Source organism: Dromaius novaehollandiae, chromosome 5, assembly GCF_036370855.1.
Source record: "Dromaius novaehollandiae isolate bDroNov1 chromosome 5, bDroNov1.hap1, whole genome shotgun sequence".
In the NCBI taxonomy this organism is placed as follows: Eukaryota; Metazoa; Chordata; class Aves; order Casuariiformes; family Dromaiidae; genus Dromaius; species Dromaius novaehollandiae.
The window spans coordinates 36,501,677-36,516,632 of NC_088102.1; the positions used below are offsets into that span (position 1 = coordinate 36,501,677).

Consider the following 14,956-nt stretch of genomic DNA (forward strand, 5'->3'; position numbering starts at 1 on the left):
CACAATACAAAAATTCTACTGGTATAAACTCTTTTCAGGAATTTTTATTTAGCAAAATATAAACCATTTTTAAAGGATAAGGAAAGTACAGTTTTCCAGGCCTAAAACTTCTGTCAGCTGAATTTGCAAATGAGATATTATAGAATTGGACTATTTAGCTGATGGGCTCCAATACCAGTTTTTATCACAAAGTTTTGCCCAGGCCTTGTCAGAGGTCCTAGATATGTGACATCCCCAGAATTCTTCCAGAAAATTCTGTATTTCTTGCTGGTCCCTTGGTTGCTATGATGCACCATTTTCCGTCGATGAAAGTGGAGGACAATTGCTGCATGTTCTGTGGTACTTTGATTTTTGTGTGTGGCTTTTAGTAAAATTGCCCAGTGTACCAAAAAAATTGAATAGCTTTGTGGTAGAATGTCATTTAAAAAAAAGGGGGGCAAGGATCCTATATATCTTACCATTGCCTGTTTCCAGGAACCCTGGAACAGTGTAAAGGATAACTAATAGTTGACTGAGAAAGTCTGGGACGTATGTGTGATGATGTTGTTGGGAGATACTTGGAGTGTAGGTCATTGGGAATTGTTTAGGGATGTATTCTGGAGCATTTTCATCTATTCAGTTTCTTCCATTATGTCCTGTGTATTGTTCATTCTTTGTTATTCTAACTTGCCTGTTTTCCCAGATTCTTCATTCCCATTCTCAAACTCTCGATCTAAATTGTATTCCCGATGGCATAGTTCAGAAGTAACTGACAGCTGTCCCTCATCCTCCTTCCTATTTTTTACTTCCTAATGCCTCTTTGTCAGCTAGGATCCACTGAGAAGACATCTCATCTGCCTATATCATTGTCAGAATGATAACCAAAAGAAACAAAGTCACGGAAGCCCGGCATGGGCCCGTGAACATTTTTACATGCCTGTGATGGAATCTAGTTAGTGCTGGAGCAGAAGGAATACAAAAGAATATTGCTAGTCACACTTTATGATTTTCAAGACTTACTCAGAAACTGGGAGTTTTATGCCTCACTTGAGATGCTGTCCAGTAGTAGCATATGGTTTAATACGAGAGCTTTCATTTCATTCAGTGTGCGGATCTCACTCCGAAGTGTCACACACTTCTGCATTTCTCTCTGGAGATGATGTTGAAGCCTAAAAGATATTATTATGCAGTTCTTCTGATACTAAGTTACATTTTCCTGGTTTTGCCTGTCTTTTCTGTTAATGTAGTTTACAATTGTTTTTCTGTCAGTGAGGCACTTTAAGCTAAATTTTGCATTGTAAAAGTGATGGCATCAAAAACATTAATAAATGATTCTGTGAGCAGTAGAACAAATCGAGCTTAATCTCCAATGGATTTATGTTTCATTGTTGAAGGCAGTTTCTGGTTGAAGTTTATCCCACTGTTGGGCCATTTAAATTGTGTCACAATTGAATTTTCAGATATCAGAAAATGTGAAAATACCATGATACAGCTTTTTAGGTATAATTTGGTTTTTTTTCTCTCTCTACAAAATGGCTTTTTTTCCCCCACAGCAGTTGCTGGGATTTAAACATTTTTTAGACTTTTACATTGTGTCAGATTTGGTTGGAATCAGCCTTTTGACTCAAAGTAATCCTAGAAGATTTAATTAAAAAGACAATTGCCGTTTAATTTATAATGTGTTGCCTTTTTAAAAATAAGGATTTCATTTTTTACAATTAACTAAAAATAATCATATTTAATTTGTTCATGAATATGCCTGTCATCTAATATTTTTATTGCCAATTTTTTTCTCACCCTTGAAGGTGAGGTACCAATTATTTTCTGTGGGAAATTTTGTATTATAATATTTCAAACTGTATTCTACTCTCATGCTTTCTTACTTAAACTGTCTGTTTCTCAAATTTCTCTTACTTTCCTTCACTGGGTTGAACAGAATTGGCTACTTTTTCTGGCTGAAGAGTGGATGTAAATTTCAGAAGCATAAGATTACTTGCTTGTTCATCAGTAAGACCAGACCTAGCACTGAACTTGCTAGGTCCCATCCTTCAGTTTATCTTCCAAATTACTTTTGCTTTTCTCTAAATTTTCATTTCCCTTTTGTTCACCATCTTCTAGGTGGGTTTTAGTCCTTACAATAGCAATTATCTGTAACAGTGACGGTTAATTTCTAACAGTGATTGTTAATTTCCCAAGATAATGCTTTAGTGACCTTTAGATATAGCGTATATGTAAGTATACATAAGGTTCGAGGTCTGCCAGTAGCAGCAGAACACAGCTCAGGTTCAGGAGGATGGAAATTTCATTTCATTTCAATTCCATGCTTCCTCTCTGAATGCTCATATAACTTCCTTAAAGTCAGTCAGCTCACATTTGTAAAGCTAGACAGATTCTTATTAGGCCTTTACAAAATAGCTTTAGAGAGGCACATGAAAAAAGTTAGATGCCTAGCCTCTATGCCTGCTATTATAAATCCAGAAATGTCTCATAAGTCTTTGTCCATTCTTAGCTGAGAAAAGTAACTACCAATATTTTTCTCCTATAGAAAGTATAGTATTTCCTGACTGAAGATAAAAATGGTAAAACTGGCCAGGTGATTTAATCTTTTGTTAGTAAGAGATCGTATCAATTCCTGTTATATAATGTTATATTATGTTTTATGTATTTTATATAATTATAGAATTATTCTGTAATATAAAATACTATAATATATTATCCTAATTCCAATTATCTCAGATAAGTATGTCTTTGTTTTTAGAAGTTATCTTTATCTTTAGAAAGTTGGTGATGTTTCCTTTCACTTATTTATCCTACTGTTTTCACGGTTAAAAGTTAGACATACAAGCTCCTGACATACTTGCCAGAAGCTCTTCTGTTCTGTAATTATTTCAGGATTAATTTTACCCATAGCATTAGCAGTGGCTAAACACAGGTGGTAAAATGTTTGCAAGGGATATCTTCTCTGTTTTGAATTGTATGAAGTTTGATAAGATTAATTTACTGTGGAGTGACAAGTAAAATACTAAAATGTTATTTAGTTTTTCTTCTTGCAAAAAAACTTATTCAGAAAAAATTCTAGCCATAAAGAATGACTCGACCGTATAATATGTAATGGAAACTTCTGTAATCAAAAGAAAATTTCATGTTTCTAGTCATTTCTGAACTAGAGAAGCTTAGGGAATGAGCAAATGTGGAAGCTTCAAAAGTTATGCTGCTTAATGCAGTTATTTGACTGACTGTTACCATTACTTGTGGTTCAAAATACACTTTCTAGGAACTTTGTGGTGTTTTCTCTTTCATATTCTTACTCTTCTTTACCTCATATTCTAAGCAAATCTTTAATCTTTTTCTTGTCTTGTCTTGCTGTTTTCTTCCTTTTCTACTTCAGCTTGTTCTGCAAGCTAGCTGCTCTTGTTAGACATAGGATTTCAATTTTCGGTAAGTTGTTAAGAAAGATCTCGATAAAGTTAAAAATATGAAGAATATATAACGTTTCTGCAGTAACTGAAACTTTCACAAACTATGGTCAAAATTCTATAAAACAATGATAAAACGAAGATTACCATTTCCAGTGTAATTAGTGAGAGCATCAAACATGCCTCCGAAGGCAGCAGGTAATAGAATATGTAAAGTGTTGGAGCATGAATAAATAGCAGCTTCTAGAATTTTCAGACTTCTTTAAAAACCTCATGCTTTTGCAGTTACTTTCAGTTTTTCAAAAATCATCTTACATGAATTCTTTCAGTTTGTGTCATCCAAATGTTGAATCTGGTATATTAATTTCTCAATGGTTTAGGAGAGTGTAGAGGGGAAAAAACCCATACCTTTTTCATAGGTACTGATAAGAAAGTTATGAAAGAAAGGTAGGTACTACAAGATACAAAGTTTAAAACCAAGTTCAGAATGTTGCGGGGTCAAGTGATGAAAATAAGCCATAAGTAGTAGACACCAGTTGTCATTTTCAGTTGTGTAGAAATGAACTTACAAAATAGAAAGTTAGATCTAGAAGTAGACCTCTCTCTCTCCCCCCAGTGACTGGAGGTGGAAGACTTATGTCTTTTTTGACCTCTGCACCTGCAATAATGTCATTTTGTAATTTTTAGACTGTCCTACATTTGCTTTATTATTATGCTCTCATAACATATCTTTCTATTTTTAAAACAGGTAGTGATTCTGCTACAATGGTGAGCTGCCTGCACATCTTAGCTCAGTCTCTTGACACACGGTAGGTTTACAAAATTTCAGCATGTCAGTATAGGTACAAACTATATTGGTTTCACAGTGCTCTTAAGGAACAATTGGATTGTTTCTGTATTTTTTATTCCTTTCGTGTAATTAATGATATTAGCAGCATAGATGCTTCAGATATTGACCTCAGTATTAGCAGATGTAGGGTTTCATTCACAGTTTTCTGTGTACCATCACTAAAGCATGAAAACATTGAAAGCTTCTGCCACCCTTTCTACTGGCATTTGAAGATTTTATCAGGAAATAGAAATGACACAAAATTTGGAACTGCAAGTATTGGTACTTGTAGATATTGGGAGAGTTTAGTGCATGGTTGAAAATTTGGGATTAGAAGTGCGCAGAAGGTATTAATATATGGGCATAGTTACATTTTGCTGGCTTTTACTGATTACTGTTAAAGTGCTTACGTACATTGAAACACAGGATTGAGGGCCAGGATAGTTTTCCTATTGCACCAGTTTTCTGTCTTGGTTATGTCATACAGTGGCCTGGCAATGAACTCCTTGTGAATAACAGCACAGAAAAACTTCAGTAAGGAGTTGGAGAAATATGCAAAAGATTAAGAAGTGGAACTGTGATGCTGACATTGTAGTTACCTTTTCTAGATGTAAGGGTGCTTTGAAGACAGCTAAGCATGTATCCTGACTTGGATACCTAGTCCATAAAACTGCAGAGGTGAAGACTTACCTTTCTTGAGCTTGTTGTACAGACGAATTTTCTCACCACCTATGAAAGGAATGGTGATGTTTGCTGAAAGGACACTACCATATTTGGATGCAGATCACAAAAAAAAACAGGAGTGCAAGACTGAGGAAGTTCTTTGTTATTATTGTTTTGTGAAATATTCCAAGTTAATTGTTACCTGTACTGCTATGTGGATACAGCTGCACTTTTCAGTTCATAGTGTAAAGTTCACTGATACATGTGTGTATCTTCAAGACTGGTTGAGTGTAACCACTGTGTATATATATCCATCTGTACATATAGTGAAGATTAATGCAAAATTAATTTTGCTGTTTATTATTTTTCAGGACTGTGATGAAATCGGGATCTGAGCTAGTTAAAGCTGGATTGCGTGCCTTTTTTGAAAATGCAGCTGAAGATCTGGAAAAAACATCAGAAAATCTTAAACTTGGAAAATTTACCCATTCACGAACACAGATGAAGGGTGTTTCACAGAATATTAATTACACTACAGTAGCATTGTTACCTATCTTGACATCAATTTTTGAACATATTTCACAGTATCAGTTTGGAGTTGATTTACTTTGTAAGTCTTGTATTTTCTTTTTTGGAGTTTATTACATTATAATTATGCAAATACTTTTAATAATGAATGTATGGATGTAAAAGATGAATTTCTGCTTTTAACACATAAATATTTCCAGAATTAAAGCTGAAAATAACAGCATTTTGTTTTTAATATTTTTATGTTAATGGAATTGAGTACTTTATTTCATGTTTAAACATAATAGTACATTTCAAGTTGATTACATGCAATATTTCTTCCAAACATTGTGAGAGAGAAATTAGAAATTCCCCTTAAATATTCCCCTACCTACTGTGTTGATAATGAGACTAAAGATTACCGTAGAAAATAAAACTTAGCTTCTTTTTGTTATATATTTTTACCTCATTAGATTAAAGTGAGACAATTCCCATTATTACTTCTTTGTGGTTTTCCTTATGTTGGAAAGCCATTTTAGTTTCTTTTAATTTAAGGTTTCTTTGCTTTTTAACATCTTTTAATTTAAAGTTTGCACATGCTGATGACAAAAGAAGTAAGTAATTCCAATTACTGAAATGTCTCCTTGGGATTCAGGAATATGCTGAACTGAAATCTTCTATGTATTTGGGGAATCACAGTTCAAAAGAAGAAGATAATTAAAAGATTGATAGCTATGGAAAGATTTTTCTGTAAGGTTAGGGGCCTTTAGATCAGGTTCCTTGAGGTTACACAAGCAGACTGCTGTGGTTTAACTTAAATTTATATTCTGCAAATGTGATTCTTTGAAATATTTTATTAACAATTATCTGCTGGCCTGTTGGAATGTCTGATGATCTGTTAGGTTATGGGATGAATATAGATGACACACTGGCTACTGAAGAAACTGAAAATAAATAATGCATGTGTGTAGTATTGGTAGTGTGAAAGTGTTTTGCAAAACATATACCAAAAATTTTAGACTCCATTTATCACATTGCATAGCATATATTGTGTGTCAGATTTAGGAAGTGGTCTTTAGATGAATAGATACTAATAATCTTCTACTTTTTTCCTCTAGTGGGTGATGTACAAGTTTCATGTTACAGAATTCTTTGTAGCCTCTATTCCCTTGGGACTGGGAAGAACATCTATGTTGAAAGGTATTGAATAAAAACTCACCATACAAAATTTTCTCTAGTTTAGGAATGCGTTGTTTATCTAAAAAAGCAGTTTGAATGAAAAGTGAATCTGAAACAGCACAAGCATGTTTACAGCATACTTTAGGTGGAATGTAGTTGCCCAAATCTGAGAATCCAGTTCCACACAAAAAAAAACAGAAATCAAACAAAAGCGAAAAACCCTCCCTTCTTTAATGACCAAATGTCTGCAGGAAGCTTAGTTTTTCCCATTGCAAAAGCTGAATTTTTCCATGGGTCACCATTAATGTCCCCAGAATTTGGCTACTGCATGTTACCAGTCACACTCTTGTGGTAAGTAGGCCGAGTACTTAAGTGTCTTTCACACACCTACAGAATAGTTGACCTGAGCATAAAATGCAAAGAGATCTGAGTGTATATAGGGATTTTGGCAGCCTTTATACAGGAAACCACAGTTACTTGCATTTTAAAGAGTAGTGCCTACAATTCTTTTAAGAATCTAGTAGTTACGATACTCTCCAAAACACGGATTTAGGCCCTCTTCCATTAGAAGAGGCTCAAATCCACATCTGCTGCTTCATAAAAGGGAATGCTGATTGTTTGTTTGTCACAAGATAGGAGCAGAGGCAATCATAACCCTTCCTTATTCTTCTGAAGGCCTTATTTTAGATGCTTTACATGATCCTTCTTTTAATTAAAAGTTTAAGATTCATGGGATCTGAGAGTATAAACTAGAAGAAATACGATTCTGTAGTCCAGTTAGGAGAGCTTTTGCCTAGGAGGAGGAACACTGGACTCCACTTCCTTCTTCCCAGAGTTTATTCAGTAATTCTTTAGTGCAAAATGCAAGAGCAGTCTGCTGTAAAATTCCTCTTTCCTCCTACTCTTCAGGCATATACCTGTGTGCATAAGCTCATCCTCACATATGTGCACATTCAGTCATCCATCAAAGGTTACAAAGTTATGCTCTTTCTTTGCTCTTCTAGACTTGTAAATCTTAAATACACTTTGACACAAATCTGATAGGAGAAATAGAAAGTGCTGTGGCACACAGGATGTTCTCATACGAAATAGAAAGTGATTATGTCTGAAGTTGCCTCTAGATGAGACAGTCTTACAGCCCAGGCCTCCAACTTCATTGGCAAGTCAATAAACTCTGGACGGTTATACTAAACATGGATGTTAGTAGCATCACCTCTTTCTACTCTCCTTTCTTGGAAGGAAGGAGCGATGGGGTCAGAAATGGAAATGAATTAGTCTCTTAAGGCTGTGTGAGAGGTTTCCAGCTGTGGATTTCACTTAGTTTGTGTGTCACTAGTTTAACTCAGGCTCTTAAATGTGGCTGCAGGTAGGTGTCAGTGTCTAGGTGAGAAGCAGGATTTCAAATGTACTGCTCAATATTTCAGGAAAATGTGGAAGTGCATGGTTGTGCTGCCTTGATCAGTTACCATTCTTCAGATTTAAGGTCAAAATGTAGATTTTTTCCTAGTGAGCTTTGCAGAGACACTGAGAAGTTTTACCCTCCATTGTGGCATGATTCATCATTCACTTTTCATAGGTAAAAATCACTTTTCCTGGCTGAAAGAGCTCAGGTGATTCTACAAGACTCCCTGCTACTGGGGCTCAGGACTGACACTAATTTGGATTGCTGCTGCCGCCCTGTTGTGACAGATTTTCATTTTCAAGGATTTTATCCTTTGTACTAAAAGCATTTAGCTTGTTTAGGATGTTTGAGATGCTTCTGATATTTGAGGTTGGACCTTTCTTCTCTACGTGTCTGTGTGGTTGATAAATGTTGGGGACTGGATTTAGAAAATGTAGTAGTGTGAGTACTGCAAGTCCTAGTTCTCTACAGGCAGGTGTAGTGCTATTGCTGTTGGCATTCTGACTATTGGGAGTCCCATAGCCAAGTACCTAATTCCTCCCATTCACTGCATTGGAAACTGCATGGGTCCTAAATTTGGGGTTAAAAATTCTCTGCTCCCAGTACTTAAAAGTTGGGTGTCCCTGTAAGGCATCTTGGTTTTCTCCTGGAACTAACAGTTCAGAGAAACACTTTTTCAAAGGATTTTTAGCACAAATGATCAAATATTTGTATCAATAATAAGAAATACAGACTTAACTCCGGCATAAGTTATGAAATGACAGCACATTTATGGTTGTTAAGTATGTAGCTAAATATAAATTAAAAAATGAATTACTGTATTCAGTCATACTGGTTATCCAGATAGTTCAGTTAAAGACTTCAGTTTGACCTATTTGAGACTGCTTATAAAGAAGGCTTTGCAGACAATTCAAAAAAGTCTGTTGTAACAATGATGTAATAGGGAGTGCTTCTTCCTAATTACCATCAATTAGTGATCTTTTATCTTGCTTTGGTTTTTCAACATCTCGATTGATTTGGTTGTTTCAAGCTTTTTTCACTCCTTCCAAGACTGGCACATCAGCCTCTGACAGTTCATCCTCAGGCTTTCAAACTAATGTTTCCACTTGTCTTCCTAACATATTTTGTCTAAAGGATTAATTTAATTTTTCTTTAAGTGGCTTTTACTCCATAGTAATCTGCTGAATCACTTGGTTCCCTGGCATATTTATTGGTTCGTACTATACTACTTTGTTTGCTTTTTATATCAGTGACTATTTGCTCTGAAATTCTCTTCGTATCTGTTTTAATTTCTGTCTTGCAAAATTGTAGGCGGCTTTCCATTGATTTCCCTCATTCAGGGCTTCCACATGACAGAGAATATCTGTTTACCCAGAGTAATTTTCTTATCCTTGTTGTTTAACCATTTATCTGTTTTTCTTTTGACTTCCTTATATCTTCCTCCTCTATAGAAAGATAGGTATGCATTTTGATATTATCATTCATATGATTAAATAGCCTCTGTGGGTTTGATGTTAGTCTTTTCAAATTACTTGTTTTCTTTATGTGTACAAATTTTTTTCTCTTTTGCCTCCAATAGCAGGCAAAGATGTAATAAGGTTTCCTTTTCAGGGAGTTTTATGAAATCTCTTGAATTTATAATATTATGTTTTTCATTAAAATTTAAAATAGAAGAGAATATTTCTGTGCACAACAGTATGATTGCAATTGTAACATTATCAAAACCTTGTTTTTAATGAAATATTCTGTGTTTGCTATCTAATGTATCATGTCTTTTATTGCAAAATGTGTCTTATATGAATGGGCAGAATGTAAGAAAAGTCATCTAGATACATAGGAGTGCATAGTTTCCTTTTAATTTTGTGGTCTTGACTTCTGCCTTTTTCATATCTTTATTGGCATTAAAACAGTAAAACGTCAGCAAAGAGCAAACTTTTTTTTTTTTTTTTTTTTTTTTTTTTTTTTTTTTTTATAAATGCACTGTAGAGCGACCTTATGATCATGGCTGTTTTTCTTTCCAACTTTTTGTTCTTCTTACTCTGTATGTATTACTTTATGAAAAACCTGCAGAAGAAAAACTTGATATCATACTCCATTAATAAAAAAAAACCCAGATCATTAGTATCTTAAACATAGAATTCACTCGATAAGCGAGGTTTGCATGGAGTAATCTTTTCTTTGTTTTAGAAAATATTTTTTTGAAATTCCACTTGATCTCACATACACCCATGAACTACAGTTGTGGAAGTAATTCTCTAGAGAGAATAAATGAATGCTGACCCTTGAAACAGAGTAATTTTATATAAATCATGTTCTATAATATACTCAAATGAACATAAATACTTTTCATAATGTTTTTCAATCTGGTAAGACTATTGTTTTTGCCAGTTTCTTTGCGTAATCTGAAAAATATCCACAGTCCCTCCTGCAAAAAAAAAAAAAAAAAAAAAAAAAAAAAGTTAGAGAGCTATGTATTTGCATATCTCTTTATGTTCTTACATGGTTGTGAAATCAAAATTTATTCAGGCAATTAAAGATGAGATGGAAGGAATGACTTGAATGAATCTTTACAGGACTGTTGTCCAGGCATGTGCATTCTACAGCCTCTGTTTGCAGTGCTGTTCTGTACATTCAAACATTTCATATATAATGCACATTTTAAAATGGAATACAGGTCTTTTCTAATGAATTTTTTAGGTCTTACCCATATGTAGAGCCAAACTATTTCAGTATGTAGGGATCAGGAATATGAAAAATGAATTACTGGTATCTTCCAAACACTGTCTTTTCTGATGCTGCTTCCAATTTTAATTGTTGATTTTTCTTCATTAATCCAGAATACAGCCAGTGGATATCCTGTCTTCTGGACAACATTTGAGGAACAGTTTATTTTTAGTATAAAACACATGGGAGCGGGGAGGTTTTTGATTTTTACTGGATTCCTATTCCACTCTAATTTCCGATAGTTTTGTTTATGCAAGAAACTATTTTTCAAAATAGTCAGATAGTTCCTGATGTGTTAAAAATGATAAACTGAATCAGGAGCAAGTGTCAATGCTGCTTTATAGTGCATGCTAGATATTGAAAGCCTAGTGAACGACTTTTCCTCTCAGATAACGTTTATTATCTGTCATGTACAGGCAGCGCCCAGCACTTGGTGAGTGCTTAGCATCTCTTGCAGCAGCCATTCCAGTAGCATTCCTTGAACCTTCTCTCAACCATTACAATCCTCTGTCTGTCTTCAACACAAAAAGTGCAAGAGAAAGAGCCAGTAAGTACTGTTGCTCAGGCAACAACAACCAAAAAAGGTGTTTGCTCCTCTCCAAATAATAGAAATTGTAATAAAGAAAAAATGACTATATGGCTCAGTAAATAACTCCCACTACTAATCTTTCATTACTTGTTATTTTAGCCTTGCTCTCCTTTATTCAGACTATGTTAATATTGTTCCCTTTCTCCCAGCACGTGTGGGTATTTTTTCTAAATGTGTTGCATACAGTAACATTTGAGGCTTAGACTAAGGTCACATCCACATTACAAAATGTTTTAGAAAATTGTACAATTATCTGATCTTACTGGCAACATGAAAAAGGTGCATTTTGTTCCTTATTTATGTGATCAGGAAAAATACATACACTATCTTATTGTCTTATCCAGTACTCCAGTGCAGTTGTGTATAGGGAACTTCCAACAGAATCTGATTACATGAAACCTTAATCAAAGAAGCAGGAATCTTTCTATTAATCCTACAAGCTTCTTCACTTGCTTCCATCTTCACTTACTCTTGACTGACTCTTATCAGCATTGACCCATGTAAGAGTCATTACCTGCCAAAATAAGATCTGAAATTTCATCAATGTTCCTTTTCAAAAAAGAAAAAAAGGATAGATAGATTCCATACTGCATCAAATGGTGTTCTTTCATATAAAAGCCATTAGGGAAAAGTCTGTGCTAGAGCTTCCTCCCTGACAGTTCAAGCTTACAGAAGCTGCAATGGTGGAAATAAGAATTTTGCTGAAATGACAAGAGTTAGATTATGATGAGTTATTAATTGCTGAATAGGCACTCTTTGGTTTTTAATAAAAGTCTTTGATAATTGGAATTCTTTCCTGGCTCTTTTTTTGCAGGGGGAGGGGGAGCAGAGGGGGGCAGCTTTCCTCTGATGTGGGTGATTTCAGCTACTTCAGTTCTTAACACACTAGACCAAAAATCTCAAACTAAGCTTTTCTTCTTTGAGGGAAAATTTTATGAAGGAGGGATGGAAGTGCACAAGTGAAAGAAATGTTCTGTGCCCCACCTTATGTTTGAATGTAATCTGAGAGTTCAGAAGAATGAAGCTAGAAAAATTACAAAAGAGACTGTTCTTGAATGGTCTGATTAGGCAGAAGTTACAGTAAATGTATAGAAAATCCTGTGGCTAGGAAAAACAACTTATCTATCTGGTTTCCAAATAAATTTATTCACTCCTTATACTTTAAGTTTCAATAGTTAAGTCACCATTACTGAAATTTAACCAACTGTAGGTAAGACTTTTCATGGAGAATGGTCTAGAAGAGGTCAGCATGAATCTGAGCTCGGTACACTTGAGTTTTATCTTACCCATGATTTTGAGCTGCTTGCAGCCTGTTTGCAAAACCTGTTTGTTTCTTGATCCCTGTGGTGGATTTAAACTTTTGCAGGTGGACATGACAGTTGTGAATGATAACAAAACAATGGCCAGAGTTTATTTAATATTGTTATATGCTCTCAATCCTGCATTTTTACATAGCTAGTCTGGTCATGAGATAGCTGCAGGTGACCATATGGAAAGAATTTTGCCATTTAAGCTTTGTGGCTGCTATTTTCTTAGTCAGTGCTATATGCGCATCATCAGCAAGGCATAATTTATGAGATAAGAGACTTGTGCGTGTTCCAAAGTCTTACTATAGTCATGTCTGCCCAAAGCAGTGGCAGAAAGAAACCTGAGTGACAATGTTGTTTGTATTTAGAGTTTGAAAATAGATGAATGTAGATGCTCTCTTCATTTTGTAATTTATCTTTTCCTTTTCTACTCTAACATGCAGTTTTAGGTATGCCTGATACAGTAGAAGAGATGTGTCCAGAGATCCCTCATCTGGATGGACTAATAAAGGAAATTAATGATTTAGCAGAGTCTGGTGCCAGGTATACTGAAATGCCTCATGTAATTGAGGTTATCTTACCCATGCTATGCAACTATTTGTCCTACTGGTGGGAAAGAGGGTCTGAAAGTATACCTGAAAGTTCTGGGCCCTGCTGTACTATGATAACATCTGAGCATCTGAGCATCATTCTGGGAAACATTTTGAAAATCATCAACAACAATCTGGGAATAGATGAAGCATCTTGGATGAAGAGAATTGCAGGTAAATATTTTTAAAGAGTAATTGTATCTAATAATGTGTAATTACTTTGCTACAATTTATCATATTACCCAGTGATATAATAATAGTAAATTTTAATAAAAACAGCAGGAAGAATTCAGGTTAAAAGTAGGTAAGTCACAACACAAGAAAGCAATTTTAATTTTTAAAATTTTATTATTTATTTTTATGCATGTATCTTGAGCACCACTGCAAACATATAAAGAGAAAACATCCAAAACATTGATTCCCAAAACTTCTGCCTGACCTTGAAGATGCCCTATTTCCATAAATAAGAATTGACCTAACAATGTTGATACTCTATTGTGTAAGCTGCTGTCAGGAAGACACTAGGCACCCATATTTTTTGCTGGGCCATACACACAGAACTCCGAAGTGTTCATATTTCTGAGCTATATGGCACTCATCTTTGGAGAATGGTCCAGTTGGTGTGCTCTGAGCGTGCCCTTTCCCATGTAAAACAAAGGTGGAGCAGGTGATGACCATTCTTCCTGAATGTCACGTTTAAATCCTGATCTCGATCTTTTCCTCTGTTTCCCTAGTTTTGAACTCAGATAATTCTTCCTCAGAGTATTTTTTTCATTAATATTTTGATTATTCAAGTATGGAGCTGTCTCGAAACCTTCTCGTTAAGCAGTTTCCCTTTACATAAATCAGTAAGTATTCCACAGGAGCAGGGATGAGAACCCGATCATCAACTCCCTGTTTCCAGATGAGAATCCTAGCAACAAGGCTATTTTTCCCTTTTACTATCACTTTCCTCAAAAATTGATATTTTGTTTTAACGTGGATTGGAACAGCTTCAATAAAAAGAGTTTCACTGTGAATTACTAGGTAGTTTTCTAGTTACAAGATCATAGAGTACAAGGGATCAATAGCACTTTACAGTTTTTATAAAGAAGTGGATACATAAATATGAGAGATGGTTTATGATTATGAACTCTAGACATGGATTAAAGCCTGAATTCATTTAAATTTTGCCTCTTTTCCTTAAATTTTCGTCTTTTCCTGGTGTTTGCCTGTAGCTAATTTAGAGATCTTTCTATACAGCATACTGGCTTTTGACAGTCTAACCTTCCCTGTGCACTGTATAAAAGCCTTAGTATCCAATTTGGAGTTGTGAATTCTATTAAGTTTCAAGACACCTAGGAATTAAGCATTGCGATAGAGGTCTCGGTCTTCCTTTAAACTTTATTTATGAAGTATCAGTAAAAAGAGAGAGAAAGCATATATGGCGAAATAATCCCAGTAGTAACCAAAGTTTAGAATGAGTTGCTTTGCCTGACTAACTGTGCCAGTCATTAAATGAGCAGAAAGATGTCTCAAAATACATTCATTTTATGACATTTAGTAACTATCTAAAGAAATTTACTATATATAAATTTTATCAATCATCTTAAATACTGTAGGAGTGTAATACAATATGAGGTGATTAAAAAAATCTGTATAAAGGTAGTCATATTTGCTGCTAAATTTTAACCCCTATCAGTACTGGGTTTTGAGTTTTTCTGTAAATGGAAATGGAAACTTGGAAGGGCTCTAGCTTATGATAAGGATTTCAGTGAAGTTTACTACTTAA

At 34.8% G+C, this 14,956-nt stretch overlaps 1 protein-coding gene across 1 annotated transcript in view; it reads left to right on the forward strand.

Annotated features, from left to right (window-relative positions):
• RYR3 (ryanodine receptor 3) overlaps window positions 1–14,956 on the forward strand; it is a 272,262-nt gene that overhangs the window by 202,008 nt on the left and 55,298 nt on the right. Inside the window, exons 61-66 of the mRNA XM_064512440.1 lie at window positions 3,368–3,417; window positions 4,144–4,204; window positions 5,259–5,497; window positions 6,513–6,594; window positions 11,116–11,246; window positions 13,039–13,359. Coding sequence (XP_064368510.1) covers window positions 3,368–3,417; window positions 4,144–4,204; window positions 5,259–5,497; window positions 6,513–6,594; window positions 11,116–11,246; window positions 13,039–13,359 — 884 coding nt within the window. The remainder of the gene's footprint in view (window positions 1–3,367; window positions 3,418–4,143; window positions 4,205–5,258; window positions 5,498–6,512; window positions 6,595–11,115; window positions 11,247–13,038; window positions 13,360–14,956) is intronic.